The sequence below is a fragment of the Pelmatolapia mariae genome, unplaced genomic scaffold (genome assembly GCF_036321145.2).
Source record: "Pelmatolapia mariae isolate MD_Pm_ZW unplaced genomic scaffold, Pm_UMD_F_2 NODE_ptg000048l+_length_40938_cov_1, whole genome shotgun sequence".
NCBI lineage: Eukaryota > Metazoa > Chordata > Actinopteri > Cichliformes > Cichlidae > Pelmatolapia > Pelmatolapia mariae.
The window spans coordinates 6,296-24,646 of record NW_027051787.1 but is presented as its reverse complement, the minus strand read 5'-3'; the positions used below and the strand labels follow the sequence as shown (position 1 = coordinate 24,646).

The 18,351-nt window shown below is 42.3% G+C and overlaps 1 protein-coding gene across 2 annotated transcripts in view; it reads left to right on the top strand.

Moving 5' to 3' along the window:
* Positions 1-17,993, top strand: part of LOC134622580 (ras and Rab interactor 2-like) — a 28,659-nt gene extending 10,666 nt beyond the window's left edge. Inside the window, exons 5-12 of one of the 2 annotated variants that reach the window (XM_063468016.1) lie at positions 1,802-1,874; positions 2,488-2,579; positions 6,652-8,040; positions 12,083-12,165; positions 12,263-12,488; positions 13,102-13,233; positions 16,546-16,709; positions 16,969-17,993. In XM_063468016.1, coding sequence (XP_063324086.1) covers positions 1,802-1,874; positions 2,488-2,579; positions 6,652-8,040; positions 12,083-12,165; positions 12,263-12,488; positions 13,102-13,233; positions 16,546-16,709; positions 16,969-17,295 — 2,486 coding nt within the window. In that variant the 3' untranslated portion in view covers positions 17,296-17,993. Of the gene's footprint in view, positions 1-1,801; positions 1,875-2,487; positions 2,580-6,651; positions 8,041-12,082; positions 12,166-12,262; positions 12,489-13,101; positions 13,234-16,545; positions 16,748-16,968 lie in introns of both variants that reach the window. The other variant, XM_063468017.1, reaches the window with a different exon arrangement.
* Positions 17,994-18,351: the final 358 nt, after the last annotated feature.

Below are 18,351 nucleotides of genomic sequence, written 5' to 3'. Positions count from 1 at the left end.
ATGATTTTCGTCACCTTTTTGCTTGTGCAGCATACCTGCGCTGAGATCTTTCATCTAAAGCTCTTTGCAGTTGTGCCTGCTTGTTGTGGTTCTTCCTTCTGCTTTGTGGAAGCTTTATTGAACTGTTAAACAGTCATTTTTAATTGTAACATTAACGTCTGAGATATTAAAGTAAATCAGTTGCATGTATGGTAAGCATTAGTCATTGAGCTGCAACACTGCCAAGAAGTGACGACATACCAGCTGTGGATTTTCCCTGCTGAAATGACAGCACAGATGGGATTGTGCCTTTGGCCTGCTTTGGATTTTTTTTCTTCTAGCTGCTCCATAGTTGGCGTGCCTCGTCAAGCTAGCCCTGTACACAGTGTTTGAAGTGAACTTAAAAGCTTTTAATTATGTATATATATAAATACAACTTTAGAAAAGTTTCCTTTGTGAAACTCTGCCTGTGCACATAATGAGAAGAGTAACTTCTGTCTTTGTATGTGACTGTATGGAAACTAAAAGCTCAAAGCCACTTCTCTAAATGTATATCAGAGAGCCAAGAAGTCTCAAATGAGGTGAGGAAAATCACCTAAGAGAGATTTGAACTCTTAGGTTTATGACATCCATTCAACAGCTGTTGAGGATATCTCAACTTGAAACCTGGAACGATCCACTGTCCCAGATTTTGTGTCAGTTTATGTAGATGTTGAGTTATTTCGTGGTCTAATTTCAGATACTAGAGATCTAAATACTAGAAATAAAAAATAATAAATGAGAAAATGATCAAACTCATCAGAACTCATGATCTGAGGTAGTCATTGTGACATCACCTGCTGTTTTGTAAAGTCTCATTCTTGACGCCTCGAGCTTTTTGGCCATGGCCACCTTAGCGTTGTGTAGCCAGACATGATGCAGAGCTCACTGTGAGACAGAAGTGTGCTCACAGCAGGTGTACCTTTGAACTCGGTGACCTTAATTTATAGCATGAATATCACATTGTATTCAATAAAACTTGAAACTCAGGAAAGACTGTTGATCTGTATCCTTTTATGAACAAATCTAGCCTGCTAATATCATAAATGTGTCCCATCTGCCCTGCACGCATGATGTCTGCAAGGTTTCACAAAGAGACGTCACAAAGCAGTGGGTGATGTAATCCATTTTTTATGTACATCTATGATGAAAACGTTGCACCAAAAACCGAACGCACCAGCTTTCTAAGTACGCCAAGACCAGTCAGTGATCACCAAAGCACGTTCACTTTTATTATTTCTCACCACAGATTCATGCAAGAGTCTCTTTATCTTCAGCAATCAGAACACAAGATGGCATGTTTATGTCCTCATATTTGTTATGTGGCGTGAGGAGAGTGAGGGAACTCGACACCCTGACCTGGTATTATAACTGCCAGTTCAAAAGAGGGAAAATAACCGGAGGAGATAATAGAACTTGTAAAACTTGTTGCACTTCTGGGTTATTGACCTGTTCTTCCAGAAGTGCCGGAGAAGTGGGCATGTGCAGTTTGTACCTGGAGTCAGTGAAGAGGAGAAACCCTGGCTAACTGACGAAGGTCGTCTGGAAATGTTGCAGTCACATCGTTTTAATTTATCCTTTGAGAACTTTTTTTTTTCTTTGAGTTGAATTGTTGGGCTCATTTATTTAATTATTTTGACACAAGTACCATCTCATCAGTATAAACAAGCCTGAAAAAATGCTGATTAGGCAAGAAATCCCTCGGTGAACTCTTGCACTGCGTGCCATTAACTTCCTGTGTGTGAAATCTGATGAGATCTTTGTAAATTTCATCTGCCTACAGCCTTTTCTCTCGATGGATCTGGGATCAGCTTTGCAGACCTGTTCCGGCTCGTGGCCTTTTACTGTATCAGCAGGTAAATACCACACCTAAGGCAGTTTCTTTGTTTGGTTTTCTTTCCTCGAGCTGCTATTGCTTTGTGATGATTCAAGCATGGAAAATTAATGGATGAGAATAATGTCGAGTAAGCAGTCCGCTCTCAGCGCTCACGGCTTTCGCTTCTTGTTTTATATCGTGCCAGCTGGGGCAACACAGACAGACACAGGAAATAGTTGAGCTGAAAGAAATGCCAGACACAACAAAGCAGAGAATTAAATGGACACAAAATTGTTTTTAGATATTGTCTTCAGCTGCGTGATCGCTTTATAAAGTCTGAGCACGGTGTGTGTGGTAAATCTGTAGCGCTGCATTAAAGTGGCGTTAATGTAGTGCAGTGGAAAACCAAGGGTGTGTTATGAAGGCACTTCTCTGTATGACCGTGTTTGGGTCGTGTTTTGCCAACCAGACTTGAGGCGTCATCACTTTTGTTCCAGGATTTTATGTCAAACAAGGACGATGGATAAACATAAATCTGTCACACGTGCACGTTTCTTTCACGACTGACCCTTAATTCGACAGCTACTTCAACTCCTATGTTTATCCTGTCTTCTGCTTTCTTAACACATTTTAATTTGTTTTTGTCTCATTAGAGATATCCTGCCATTCACACTCAAACTCCCAGAGGCCATAGCTTCAGCCAAGACCCAGAAAGAGCTGGAGGAGGTGGCTCAGCTTGGAGCAGGTAGCCTTGCTGCTTTGTAAACTCACACCCTGAATGAACATGCTGGATTTCTCACAAGTATATCTCCAAGTTGTCTGCACTTAATTCATGGTACATTCTACCTTGTATGTCTTGATAATGTGGTTATTGCGCCTCCACCATAAATGGCATAAAAGAAGGATGCAGCTATCGTGACATCAGCTGCTGATTATTGAAGTTCTATTATGAAGTCTCGAAGTGAGCCTTTAAATCACGGTGTGTTTGAAAGCAGACATATCGATGGAGGGACAATCTGAATCATCTGTAACCTGGATGATAAGATAAGATAAACCTTTATTAGTCCCACATGTGGGAAATGTTTTGGTCACAGCAGAAAGTACAAGTTAAGAACACTAAAAATTAAGAAAAAATGAAAAAAAAAAACCCCCAATAGAAAGTCTTAGAGAAAGTGTTTAAAGAGTATCACAGCACCGTGCGGGAATTCACCGAGCTCCTGAGAGTGACCCTTTCTGTCGGTGCTTGGTTTTCATACAGCTGTGTTTGGATAGATGAGTGAAAACCTTTAGCAATGTGGTGTTTTTAAGGAATTTTTTCAAGTCAACCCCATTAGATAGGATTACCTTGTCTCTTGTGCATTGGCTTCACTTTTCACACCCAGTTTGATAGTGTCTTTAGGACCTAAGGGTCATGCTAATCTTGCGTTTTCTATCCCTTATATTAAAAGTGCTAGGCAAACTGATAAATTGTTGTTGTTTTTTAATTCAAATTGTTATGATTTCTTCTCTCTTGTTCCAATTGCTAGGCTAATCAGTTTCCTTCAGCTTTGTCCTGACAGGAGGAAACTATTGCTCGAGTGCTCAAACTGAGTAGAAATTACTGCATAGGTACTGTTTCTTTAGTGCTATTATTTTCACTTAATGTAAACTAGAGGAGGGCTGTAAGTAAAGGCTGCTTTTAAATCTTAGTGCGTTGAACTCAGACTGTTCATTTGGTTTCCAAGTCTTTTTAATTTGCTTTCCAGTTTCAGTTTTTGCTCGATGTATCCACTGGAAATTGTAATATTACCTGGTTACTGATCTGTAAAGTGCAGGCAGGCAAGCAAAGCAAAGATAAAAAGGTCAGTGTTCGTGCTGCAGGTGCTCTGTTTGTTTTCCCTCACACTGACTATCCTGGTCGGGTTTCATAGCAGATTTACTCACTTCGCTCCGAGTTACTCTAAGCTCAGCCCCTGTGAAACTGCGGGTGAGTCAGCAGAAGCCTACGACATAGCTCACCCCTGACTGAGGGAGAGAAGGGAGTGGCGAGTGGAAAGCTACAGACGGCCAACTGCTGTCTGAGCACACACATGCCATTGCACTGCATTCAGACCTGTATAAAAACACAAAAGGCTTGCAAGCATGTGTGCTAACATAATACGCGCAGCATTACCAAGATGAAACGCTATCATTGTTTTTGCACAGTCTTCTATGAATGGATGTGGGTGGAAGCATGCAGAGTTACTTTGTGATGAAGCACAGTGGCCGAAACATCCTTTAAGTATTAGCCAGTTTCTTTCATGCCAGATTTGCAAGATTATCCTGTCATTGAGGGAAACTCCCCTTCGTCATTGGACTGCTTCTATTTAAAAACAAACAGCAGACCGTTGTGGACTCTGGCCACGCACATGTAATTGAAAAAACAAAGAAACAAAACTTATCTTGCGCCTCATTTGTCTCCCATGAATCAGTTAGTTTATGAGGAAAGGGCCGAACCTCTTATCCTCCCTATCGGCATGACTTAGCAGTGCTATGAGTTTGGTCATCTCAGCTTAGACATTAACTTTCCATTTAGAAGGTAAATGGCCTGTATTTGTATAGCATTTCACTTAGTCCCTAAGGACCCCAAAGCGCTTTACACTTCATTCAGTCATTCACCCATTCACCCATTCACACACACATTGGCACTGACAGAGGCGAGGCTGCCAGACACTGGCGCCACCGGGCAGACCACCACCAGTAGGCAACGGTTGAAGTGTCTTGCCCAAGGACTGTCCAAGTCCGGGCTCGAACCGGCAACCTTCCGATTACAAGACAAACTGCCAACTCTTGAGCCACGATCGCCCCTTCTTGGAAGGTACTAAGAAGGCAAAATACTACAGATTACTGCTGCTCATTGCAAAGTGAGATACCACTCTAACAAATGCATGTTAGCATTGCTGACATCATCATTAAAACCGCAGACAGACACAAAGGTCACTTTTTAACACCTACCTAAAAATTGTTGCAGACCAAGTGGGGACTTCTGGGAAAATTATGCAAATGTGGCGACTTAAATTAATCTGTATCATTCCAGCAAAGGTTGGTCCACTTATTAAGGCAAGCAAACATTGTTTAAGCAAGTAAATCCCCATACACATGTTAAATCTTGCATGTCTGGCTTCACAGCAGAAATCACCATGTTTACAGCGTGCTGCAAAAACAGTTTTGGTCTTTATGGTTAGTTTGTCCCTTCGTAATAACTTAATCTGACAAATATTCTGCTGTGAGGCAAGACCATCCAAAATGTTTGTGCTACAGTTTGGTTAGTGAAATCAGTAGTTGTTAGAAATTCATGTTTTATTAGTTTGCTGCCTAGCACTCATTAGCACATTAGCATTGTGCATTGTAGGTAGACCGTTTATGTAGCTAATAATTTAACACCCTCTCACCTGAACATGGTATTTACTGGCTCTAAAAAAACATGGCAGCAGCATGGGTTACATCACTGTCACTTCATCCATCATTTATATACAGTCTATGGTGCAAACAAAAGACTCTAAAGACTTCCTGCATGGATATTTCACAATAAAACCCTTAAGGAATCTCTGGTGGAACATTCCTGACTTTCCTGATATTGTTTTAGTTTGCAGAACATGCAGGAAGTGATGAGGTTATTATTGTCAGTAACTTTATATGTGTAAATAAACGTCTGCATTGAATTAATGAATTTATTTATACCTAAAAAAAACCTGTGGTTTTAATGTGGTGAGCTTCACTCAGTATAAACAAATGTCTTATTTGTAGTATTTAAGCTAAGTGAAAGTGTGTTTGAGGCACTTTAAAGTGCACATCTTTACTTGGATAAAGGGGAACTGCGCTCAGCCTACTCTGTGGTCAGTCAGTTTTACGTGTGGTGTTTATTCAGGTTGGGTTGCTTGCTGTTGGGTTGCTCTGCAGACACACACGACAGTGTCAGGTGCTCATTGCTCACATGGACCAGCAAGAATCCCACAGGCAGATTTCAGTCCCCAGACACCAAAGGATTACAGGACATATGAAACTGACCTAGCAGCTGGAGCTGCTTCTTCATTTCCCCTGAGTTTGTTTCCATTTTTAAGTGGCAACAACTGTGTAGATGTATGCAGAGTGTGGATTATTTGTTGTCTGTTCTCTTAAAGGGTGGTTAAATCTTTATGCTGTAGCCGTGCGTTTATGATGGGATTCCACAGATGCTTTATTTTGTAGTTGTTCTCGCAGCAGGCTGTGTTAGAATGAGGTCTGTCTTGCCAAGCAGCTGAAAACAATGGGATGATTCAGTGGAGTGAGAGCATTTCCTCCACTCCCCTGGCATGTTTATGCACTGTCAGTGTAAAGAAACAGAAGAAGAAAGTTGTTCAAATGAGATTCACAGACTTTAAATTTAACACTAGATATTAGAAAGAAAGAAGACTGATACTGAATCTACTCAGAGCTACAAGGAAATGCAGAGCAGGAAGAAAGGGGTGGAGGGACTGTGCGCTATGTGGAGTTTTTAGTGCCCTCCCACTGTGTGGTTAGCGTGTGTGGCTCCCTCTCTCTGGGTGTGTGTCGGCATCCAGTGAATCAGAGCAGAGAGGCACGGGCTGAATATAGAACACTTCTAGACGACAAACAAGCAGGAAAGACGGACAAAACTTTGAAAACTTAAAGGGAACAAACAAAGTTAGTGGTGAGAACCTGCTGAAAACTCTGCTGCTGCTTTAATTTGAACACACCGGCTGCTCTGAGGATTCATTCTCTGTGGGAGTTTTGACTTGTCTCAGGAGACGCTGGTTAATGTTTGCCTCTGACGGTTTCTTTACGTCTGTGTGTTACAGGTTTCTGGGACTCTGCCCTGTGCAGTCAGCGGCACACCTCCCCCCGTCCCTGTCGCCCTCTGAGCCGGACCCTCAGCCCCCAGCGGACCAACAGGAACAGCGAGGTCGAGGGGTCACAGCAGAGACACACCAGGGCTCACTGTGACAGCGCACCGGCAACCTTACAATCCCATGCACCTCCACCTAACTTTCACCTAGAGAGAAGACATTCCAGTGGTCCTCTGTGCTTCGTTAGCCCGCTCTTTCTCCAAACTCATCCGCACCGCCGTAGCAGCTCTGAGGAGGAGCCGCCTTCAAAGGCTGTCGAGTCCACCCTGGAGAATGCAGAGGAATCAAAGCCTTTAACTGGCAGCCAAAGCAGTGATCCACACGTGGACAAAATCAAACCCAACAGCAAATCGCGGCCCCCTCGCCCCCCGCCGCCGCGCTCAATGCCACGCCGGCGTCCTGCCCCACCTCCACCTGGACCTCCAGCAGCTACTGCCAGACCAAAGAGCATGCCAGAGGCTGTAATTACAAGGCAGCACCAATCCTCAAATAAGCGCCCGGCACCCGCTCGACCTTCGATGGGTATCAAGCACAGCGGATCGTCCAAAAGTGCCAGCTCACCAATCCCCGTGCCTTCAAACCCACCGCCTCCGAGGCCAAAGAAGCCGGATTTGGAGTCTCACCGCTGCCACATTGCCCTGGATGATGAGACCATCGCCAAGGCCCTGTCTCGTGCCAAACTGCCATCCTGCCAGCCTCCATCTGCCACCCCTGCGGATCTGGAGAATAACACTGAGAGTCCGTCCGGTCCTAATGAGAGGGGACACCAGCGACTCAGCGACATGAGCATGTCTACTTCTTCCTCCGACTCACTGGAATACTCCCAATCTCCTGGATTCTCCCTGGGCCTGGCCCCTACCCCATCATTACACTTAAATCACCAAGACCCGGTGGAGGACAGCAGTGAGGACGATGACGATGGGGAAGAAGAGGAGGAGGACTACGGAGTTGGCATGGAGACAGACTTAGAAATGCGCCTCCGTCCATCCTTCAGAGCCCGGAGCCGAAAGGTCGGCGTGAGCATAAGCGGTAGTTCCTTCATCCTTCCCAGGGCCTTGAAGGGGCGCTTCAGTAAGGTCAGCGGCATGCTCAGCTCCCTCATGACCCCGGAGAGGCGGACGGTGAAAAGGATCGCTGAGCTGTCCAGGGACAAAAGCTCGTACTTTGGCTCCCTGGTTCAGGACTACATCGGCTTCGTTCAGGAGAATCGAAGCTGTCACACATCAGGGATGGATTTTCTGCAGACTCTCAGGCAGTTTATGACACAGATGAAGGCTTACCTGCGCCAGAGCTCTGAGCTCGACCCTCCTATTGAGTCCCTCATACCTGAGGACCAGATTGGTAAGTGTTTAAAGTGAAATGTGACTTGGAGATTTGCAGTATGGGCTGCTCGTCCTGACTTTGTAAAACATCTTTGTGTGGGTGCAGGTGTGTCATGTTTTTGTCATGTATCTGACAGCTTTCAGATCTCTACATGTTCACATTCCAGACATATTGGGCCATTAGTGATTCAGAGGGTTTCAAAATCACTAAATTCATCGACAGTGCTGAAGCCTTGCATTGTGTCGTCGAACTTTCCATATTAGTGTGCCTCATTAGCAGTGTTGAATTACAGACATGCTAGCGTGCTGTGCCCTAGTGAGTTATTCCTGGCCTGCGTTTGTCGGCATAATCTCACACTGTAGTTGAGTTTGACTTTGAAGGACAGGTGTTGCTTTTAGGTATATATTTAACTTGGTGGGGGTGTTATTAGATGTCAGGACTCTAGGCTACAGAACTGTGTCAAAAAGTACCCTCGTATGCCTTCATTTCATTCATTATACTGCTGCTCGTGTTAGGATCCATCAGGTCCTGCTGGATATTTTTTTTTAAAGTGTTGCTTTCTCAGTGATGTCAGAACATTTGAAAAAATAGTTTGCACATATGGAAAACTGTCTGAAAGGGACGCTTCATTCTGATCAGATTATTGTGCACTAGCTTTGCAGAATATGTGAGCATGTCTTTGCACACATCTCACATCCCCTTGTTCATTGTAAACAATAACAGCAAAGCCTTGTTCAGGGACAGAGAAATGATCCTTTCTGATTGTCCTAACAGACCGCACATAAACAATCTCGCGCTCACAAAGGTTCCCTTTGGAGAGGAGAACTAATGTAAACATGTTTAATAAGCAGGCAGACTTTGATTCAATAGTTTGCAAAATGGAAATCTACAAACTTGAGTGTACTTTACTAGTCATTGGCCCAAATGTGGCCCACATCTTCAGTTTCCTGTGAGCCACATTTGGCCTTGAGTGACGCTGATGTATCAGGATGAGTCTGGCTGCCTAAACTTAGCTCCACATCCACCTTACATGAGCCAAATGAGGTGTGTTGTGAGTTTTGGCCAAGTCTAACACCCATAATAGTTGCTGTAACCCAGCTCAGGACGTCTGAGCCACATCCAGCCTGCTTTAACATTTGTGAGCACCGGAACTGAAACATAAATGAGCATAAAGTGGCTCAGATTAGGCCCTCGTTTGTCTGCTGTCCGAATAAAAAGTCCGAGCTGAGAGCCGACAGTCCGCCTGATGTCATGTTACACTCACACATAACTGTGAAAAAGGAGAAGTGGAGCTAAGGTGACCCTTCGAGCCTCTCGGGTGTGTTTACAGAAATACTGGGGAGTGCGGTTATGTTGCAGCAGAACAAAATGTTCACTCTTTTGTGTTTATAATGAAAAGGAAAGCTTGAAGTGCAAAATTTGGAGTGATTTTAGAGAGCGCAACACTTGAAGTATTGTGAGTGGGAGAAGCAGAATGGTTAGCTTATAGGGAGGCTTTTGACTGGCAGCACACACCCCAATTCATAAGTAAACAGAGAATGTGAATGACGAAGAAAGGCGGGGTATAAATCAGTAAATGAGATATTTATTATGCGCTTCCGGTGTTCCTTCAGATGTAGGAGTACGTGTTTGCCTCTCGATTTAATTGCTTTTGAGATAAAACCTAACAACAAATCAGAAAGTCAGAAAATGTAACGGTCGATCCTCAGGAGGCTCCGATCACATCCTTGTGTGCACGTGAGGATCTAACAGAGTCATCCAAGGCTTCCTTTTTATGGCTCTAGATTTATATCTGTAAGCATTTTGCAATAAAGGACTCGCCAAGCCCTTGTCTCAGGTGACCCACAGCACTTGGCTCTCGTACAGAGTGAGCGGTATAATTGGGAGGTAGTCATCCTGTACTTCTGTGGCTCACAATGAAAGCAAAAAAGAATACCAATTCTTCATAAGAACAGGATTCCTGTGCGTGCATGCACTGTACTTTGTTCTGCATAAATCATTGCATAAGTCTGGCATAAACAGCGCCTGGAGGCTGGGGTTGCCTGTGCTGCATGAATACTCGCTGTCAGTGAACAATAACACACGATTGTGTGAAATGCAGCATGCTGGGCATAGTTGAGGAAATGGTTTGAAGCCCGGGTACGTGGGTCAGAGGTACAGATGGAGCCATTGTATTTACAATCACGTAGAATCTGCTTCCAGGTTGGTATATGACCGAAATGCTTAAAGCTTACACTCAAGGTCAGTCACTCTTTAACGTTATCAGAGCCATAAACATGTAATCTATCTGACACAACCTGATTTCAAGTGTTTGAATGTCAAACTCTAAAGTTTAGTTTATTTACTCATTTTGTGGCTTCAGCTTTGAAAGGCATGCGTTGATCCTTGTTCCAATTATTTACCTTTTTCTGCTTTTTAGTGTTAAGATAGCTAATGTTTCCCATTAGCCCACATGTTCATATAATCTGTTCTTACACATAAAAAAAGAGCCAAAAAAACACTATACTGTAGCAAATAAAGAGATTATTCAACCAACTTGAGCTTTTTTGTTATGTCCACTAATCAAAGTAAATCAGGCTGCTGTGATTAGTGGAGATAATCACGCTTAAATCTGATTTGTTCTCCTGCTGCCGTTTAGGAGGCAACTTTGTGAGAGGAGCCTTGGCATTAGGGAGACATATCGGACATAGCTTGACATCCTCGTAAATGATTTCATCACAGGATGGATGGTAAAGGGCATCATGTGCCTGAGGGCCTTCTCTGCTGTCAGACATTGTGCATCCTCATACTCAAATGACTTCCTGTTCATTTTATGTCTTAAACGTTCTTCTGGCAGCATGATGGCGCGGTGGTTTGCACTGTTGCCAAACCATCCCTGTGTTTTCCCCGTGTCTCCGTGGCTTCTCCTCTCACAGTCCCAGAGACATGCATGAAGTGGGGGTAGGTCAGTCTACTTGGTCTCTGATTTCGATTTGAGGGAGTCTCTTTGTTTTGCTGATGAGAGCAAACAGACTGGAATTCAAAAGTGTCTCCTAAACATAAAGTGGTTATGTGAGCCCCACAGAGATGCAGCTGGTAATATCTGAGGTAGGAGTATGTACTGTTTATAAGATTGGGGGAACCTGCAGTCAGCTGAGACTGAAGAAGTCAGTTGGATGAGTGACGAAATGTTTCTCCCAAAAACGCTACGTCCAGATGAACAGAATCAACTTCTGGTGAAGTAGGAGGGTGTTGTTGTTGTTGTTATTTTCTAATAAAGAAAACAACTGAAAAATAGAAACATCGAAAGTGTTGAGCTGACTGAATCGAGCTGAATTTCTTGGTATGGTCTCCGTTTTGACATGCAAATATCATGTAGTAGAAATTATTTTAAAAATGCAGATATTTTATTTTCCATGTGATTTCTTGAAATACATTTATAGTGCACTGGGTCAAATTGCCATATTTCCAAAAAATAAATTAAAAAAGAAATAATAAAAAGAAAGAAAGAAATACATTCAGGTATGATCAATTTTGGCAAATAAAGAAAACAAAAAGTCAGTTTGCTGACTGAATGCTCATTTTGAGCTTATTGTCAGTGATGTCTCACATGTCATCTGGGTTTAATTACTGATGCTTCAGATTAAAAGCATTAAGTCTTTAAAGATGATGCACTCTGATATTAGGGTGGATAATTTAAGCCTGATAACTTAGTCTTAGCCTGAATTTAAGCCATATGTGAGGACGGTGTCCAGGACTGTGCAGTGTTAAATGTGAGAAAAGTCAAAGTGTGCAAGTTTCAGGGTTGATGAACATGAGCTCAGCTGCCTTTGTGGAAGCATGCTGACTGTCATTAGCATGTGACGATGGTTTTGGGTTAACCAGTAAATCACCTCATTCTTTCCCAGGAACTGCAGTGTACATAAGAGTTACAGCAAATGTACAGTTTCAGTTTTATTTAACTTGTCATTGCACAACACGCAGTGACACACTTTATTATTTGATTACTCAAAGAAATGATCATTACATTGTGTCTGGTGCTTAACCGGTTGTCTGTGTGTGGGTGTGTCCTCTTCCACAGACCAGGTGCTGGAGAAGGCCATGCACAAATGTGTCTTAAAACCTCTGAACAGCGTCATCGAGACGGCTTTGCATGACTTCCAGGTGAAGATCTTAGAAAAGTGTCTTCATAAATGAGGAGATAAGCAATGCTAAAGATAAAGCCCTGATATCAGTGATGCATTGTCTCTCTTCGCTGCAGGTGAGCAGTGGAGCTTGGCAGCAGCTGAGGGAGAACTTGGCCCTGGCTAAGACCAAAAAGCCTCAGGAGCTCGGGGTGGATGGTGCTGTGCCCCCTGATGCCGTGGCTATTGAGAAAATCCGGCAGAAGTTCCTGAACATGAGGAAGATGTATTCCCCCGAGAAGAAGGTGTCACTGCTGCTGCGAGTGTGTAAGCTCATTTACACCATCATGCAGGATAACTCAGGTATGGAAAAGTCAATTTGTTCCCAGTTTGTCAGTTTCCTCTGATTGTTTACAGCTGCGATTTTTTTCCTTTTCCTTCCTCTGCCTGACCTGTGCAGCTACCATCAAGGTTATTGTAGTTAACTGAAATGAAACTAAAAACTAAAATTAGATATAAAAAAACATTGTTTTATTCTAAAAAAAAAAAGAAAAAGAAAAACCAGACAAATGATTGTGTAGTTTTAGAATTTATTCATTTGTGATAGTAGTTATCACAACTTGGCTGATGAGGCTTTGATGGGCGTGTTTGTTGAGACTCTGGATGTCTAGACTGTGAGTCAACTGCTTCCAAAAGGAGTTTTCAAAAAGTAACACCTGTTCTGATTTTCCTAAATCACGCCTCTTGACATATGCCCTCCATACAATTCCAATTAAAAATGACTAAACCTAACGTCAAAATGAATAAAAACGAAACTAAAATGAAACATTTTAACATTTTCAAGCAAAAGCAGAACTGAGAACGATCTAACGAACTCTGGAAACGAACTGAAAATGATATAAAAGTGAAAAATAATTTGAAAATACAAACCTGCCACACCTACATCCCCCTCTGCTCTCCATCTGTTTCCTTCCAGGGAGGATGTACGGTGCCGATGACTTCCTGCCCATGCTCACTTATGTGGTGGCTCAGTGCGACATGCCACAGCTGGACACGGAGATCCAGTACATGATGGAGCTGCTGGATCCATCCCTGCTTCAAGGAGAGGGTAGGTTCTGTCGGTTACACAGGACATACACATTACAGTAGCACTTGTGCATCGGTTACAGACACAGTTACCATCTGAGAAATGTTCGCTCAATATTCGCAGAATTCTTTTCATGGTTTAGAAAAATAACTTCACGATATCTAATCATGATTCAGTTTAGCTGCATATGAAAATAGTTAGAACAACAGTATGCCTTATACTTTAAAAGATCAATGTCTATAATACATTTAGGTACCAAACTAGTTTGCTAGGAAAAGATTATTGGGTCATAACAGAGCCTTTCCTACTGATGTGTAACATTGTTAAAGCAGGACTTTAAATAAAGCAGAGGGAGACTCTGAGGTCTGCTCACTGAAAACATCACCTCGTCTTAAAGTTTAGATGCTTCATTCTTCAGGTTGGGCACACCAGTGTGCTGTGAGGCTAAAGAGGTCCACCCTGTTTTGTAACCTGGTCAGAGGAAGGTCTTGCCATTTTGACTGTGTGAGAACAGGAAGCTTCCAGTTTAATGGATGTACATACCCAAGATTATAGGTGGAAGTCACGTAGTGGAAGTTCAGACTGTGAGAGGAGTGGTTTCCTGCCACAGTCTGGTTGACAGTATTAGGATGTTGTATCAGGACTGATTGTTGTAAGGAATATTTTGAATAATCTGCCGCTGCTGCATGTAGCGATGAACCTGCCGAGTTTTATCTCCAAACTCTTTCCTTTAATAACTGTGCAGCTTTTACAGCATCTTATTACTCATTGTTATGGTTTTACAGCTTTGATGTTTTGAGTCAGTATTGCTGCTCTTATCAGTTTTATTACCAGCAGCAACAAACTTGGAGCTGTTTTCTTTTGAAAAAACATTATACAGAAATACTGCTCATGAATAATTTAGTAGGTAATAAGTCAGAGAAACGGCAACGACAAAGGGTCCGACTCCATATTAGCGGTCAGATCACTCAGGTTTTTTGTGGTGGGTGAAACGTTTTATCAGCAATGTTAATGATAGTAGATGACCAGCTCTCAGCTGTAAGATGTTACTCATTGTTTGTCTAAATAATGAATAATCGCCTGTATATGTGAGTGTGTGGCTGTCAGGGCCATGTATGAAACAGCACGTTAAGTTGCTCTGTGTACTTTTAGCTTGGTGACATTTAAAATAAAACATATCTGAAAATGAGATGAATCACCCTAAAAATCTTTTTCAAAAATGTGCATCATGTCTGAGTAAACAAAACCACAGAGAATAAACCAGGTGTGTGTCTTTGCTACACCTTCACATGTCTTTCATTCACGCCGGGAGCATTCAGGGGTGGAGTTCAGTCTGCTCAGGGTCTCCAAGCCTTTGCCGGGTCCCTCTCGCCTGTTCTGTGCAGCTTCATGTGCCTTCTGTTTAATTTAAACAAAATCCACCTGGTGGCATTTTTAGTGATCCTTTCTTGATGAATGTTTTGGAGGCTTCTGAAAGATGCTGCAGTGCGTCTGGTAGAATCTCAAGAATTGATTCAAGTGCAAGGAAAAAGCCCACAGCTTTAACATGCACAGCCTCGCCTGGTGTATTCCTGTAGTTACTCATCATTAGTATGAAGTGACCCTTTAGTTTTTGGTGTATTTGAGCCAGAGTGTTTATTTTTTCTCCTATTGTTGACAAAACTTGGGAGAATAATTTTCAAAAGTCTCATATGTCTTTGTGTTAGAGGTTTGAGTGAGGGGAACTTACAAGATACAGATTTTATCAGGATTTTCCAGAGCTAGGGATTTTCCTTTGGCTCTGGCTAAAATATCTTTGGAAGGTGCCGATCTGGCACTTATCTGGGGAAAAGCCCTTTCCTTTTTAAATTAAAAAAAAATAAATGAATGAATAGATGACTCCCACATTCAGCTGGTAACAGCTGTAATCAAATCAAATCACTTTTATTGTCACATCACATGTGCAGGTACACTGGTACAGTACATGTGAGTGAAATTCTTGTGTGCGAGCTTCACAAGCAACAGAGTTGTGCAAAATACAATAATGTAAAACAAGCAAAATATAAAAATGGCTAATCTAAAAAGTAATAAATATATGTACAATATGTAAGGTATATACATTACTGAATGAGTACAACTGTACTGTACTGTACTGTACAACCATGACGCTAACCTGAGAAACGAAAGAATTTAAAGATTCACTGAAGTATTTTCATCTCCATCACTGGCCCAGAGCGATGTTTTAAAAGCTGGTAAATTATAGAGCAGTACACCTTCTGCTAACAATGAGTCATTAACCCTTCGGACCCATGACACAGCTGAAAGAGAAACAAATGAGTTATGTTTTCTAACTAAAACCATGTCATGGTCTGTTGTGTAACACTAGTGTTAGTTACTGTTCGCGGGAGTGAAAGAGCCGTGAATGCTGCTGGTTGGAAATGATGCGGGGCACGTGTGTCTATGAGGGCAGAGGTTTAATCATTACCAAAATCATCACTACTTGATGAGTTAGTTACAGATGTTTTGTTTTTAATGACTTTAATTGTTCTGTTGTTACTTTATTATAATTGGTTTTAATTGGTTCAGAGTGCTGCTGTACAGCGCTCTGTTCACCTGTTGTCTTTAAAATGTGCTTATGGAGAAATTGACTTGGCCTGCTGTGCTGCCCCCTAGCGGCCAAAAATCTACAGAAGTAGTTCCTTTTTAAAGTTTGATTAAAAAAAACAAATGTGAGGTTTTCCTTATTTTAGCATTGATGTCTTCATTATGAGGCTTGGTATTTAGTGGAAACTAAAGACACAAAGTTCACTCGTAGGATGATGATAAATACTATAAATAAAGACTGAACTGCAAAGTGTCCCAACAGTTTCTGTCTAAAGTCATTTAACCTGTTTGTTTCTTCTTTTTAAAGCTGCATGGTCTTTGTTTTGCCTTCAGTAGAAGGTGTAAGGTCCAGTATCGAGCATATCACTGAGGTCTTTTACAGTGACTCTCAGCTCCAGTTTTTTTGAAGGTTCTTTGAGAAAACTTGATAAATGCTTGCATAGGAAGGAAAAGTCCTCACAGCAAGGAAATTCCAGTCAGTGTTTTGATTTTTAATGGCCTGGAACCACTTCAAAAGGGAAAAATAAGAAGGTTTAATGTACCAAGAGTGAAATATTTTCCCATCAGCGCCAAGCTGTCTGGCACGTAAACTGAAAATGTTTAATAATCGGCTATGTAGGTAAATATCTTTGACCCTTATGCACCAAATCTGATTCATTTCTGCCACAAAGGAGCAACTGTCTTCATTTTTCTTAATTATTTTTAACTTCGGTTGGTTTCATTTCTTTTTGTATTTAATTTTTACCCCAGGCGGTTACTACCTGACCAGCGCCTACGGAGCCATGTCCCTCATCAAGAACTTCCAGGAGGAGCAGGCAGCCCGGGTGCTGAGCTCCGAGGCCAGGAACACGTTGCACCAGTGGCACCGCCGGCGGACCGCCCAGCGTTCAGTACCGTGTGTGGACGACTTTCAGGTATCACCTGACCTGAGCCGACCTTGACCATCCAGGCAGTGAGTCAAACTTGTACCAGTAAGAGTAAATCCAGCTTTGGACAGGGGCATGGAAGGTGCTGTGTCTCATCTGTACTAACATCACAGCATGTTGCTCGTGGTAACATTACTGCATGTAAAATCTTTGTCACTGCATGTTGGTTTCCTGCCTGCTCACCTCCTCAGAAATGCCCCTTTCGTTCATTTTACAGTTTTCTAAACTTGAACTCTTTTCTCTCTAGAACTATCTCCGAGTTGCGCTGCAAGAGCCGGGGGCGGGCTGCACGGCCAAAACGCTGGTCGTCCACCCGTACACCACCACAGAAGAGGTCTGCTCACTGTGCGCCCAGAAGTTCAGGATCTCTGACCCTGAGAACTACGCTCTGTTTCTGGTCAACGAGGAAACCAGCCAGCAGCTCACCCCAGACACGCACCCTCAGCGAATCAAAGCCGAGCTCCACAGCCGGCCGCGCGCTCAGGTCTTCCACTTCGTCTACAGGAGGGTGCACAACCTGAACCTCTGCGTCCCTGGCGTCGTGCAAAATGGAAACTGTCCTCAGGTTGAATAGCAGAGGGAGACAAGCTCCGCCTCTGGTGCTTGTTGATGTTTTGTGGAGAGGTTTGAAGTCAGGAGAAAGGAGAGGGTTGAAGTTGCACGTTGGCAAGTTGATGCAGATATGAAATAAGAATGTCTTTGATTAGCAAATGATTTTTTTTTTAATTAGGTTGAACTCTGGAAAAAGACAAAGAAGGGGAAATTCAGCAGCCTGTATCTGCTTTGGTTATAAAGGAGTTTAGCATGTGTTACGTGGGTGGAAATGAAATGTTTGGCCATAATAGACACGTATACCATCCTCAAATAAATGACTAACTTTTGCCTTAACTACTGCTCTCTCGGTGCCTTTAAAAGGAATTGATTATACTGTTTGCTACTGACAGCATTCAACCCAGATTAAAACTCCACTCTAAACATTAATTTAAAAAGAGAAATGAGCTTTTGTAAAGTGTATGATTGTTCTTTTTTATTGTTCTGCAGTTGCTGGACAACTGCAGTTGGTATTTGTGTGTAGAAATATTTTTATATCCAAATATTTTTTATCCATTAAGTGACAAAGATTTGTATTCTGAATTACTGTTTCTGTACTGGACTCAATACTGGACTTTATTTATGCCAGATATTTCTCCAAAGTCGACTTAAATCAGCACTGTTTCTATTGTATGTTATTAAAAAAAAAGCTGAATACGTAAATTTATAAAATACACTTTAAACGAGGCCACTTGCTGACTCCTGTATTTATGTATGTTTTTCTGAAATGTCACAATTCAGTAGCACGACAACAGGAAGAGAACAATGGATGATTTTGCTGCATTTATGAGACAAAATCACACACCTGCAAAATGCACCATTAGTCACCTCCTGAGGGTTTAAACATGAGTATCAGCCTGTTAATGCAGCAGTGAGCAACTTTATTTTCTACACTCAACATGTCTGAGATGAGTTACACAAAGTCTCACATATTGGACAGCTGAAGTAAAACATGGTGCAGTATGCCAAACCATTTCAAAAACCATTAATCTGGTAAATTTCTCAAACTCAGAAAACCTGAGTCTGTATTTAAAAAATA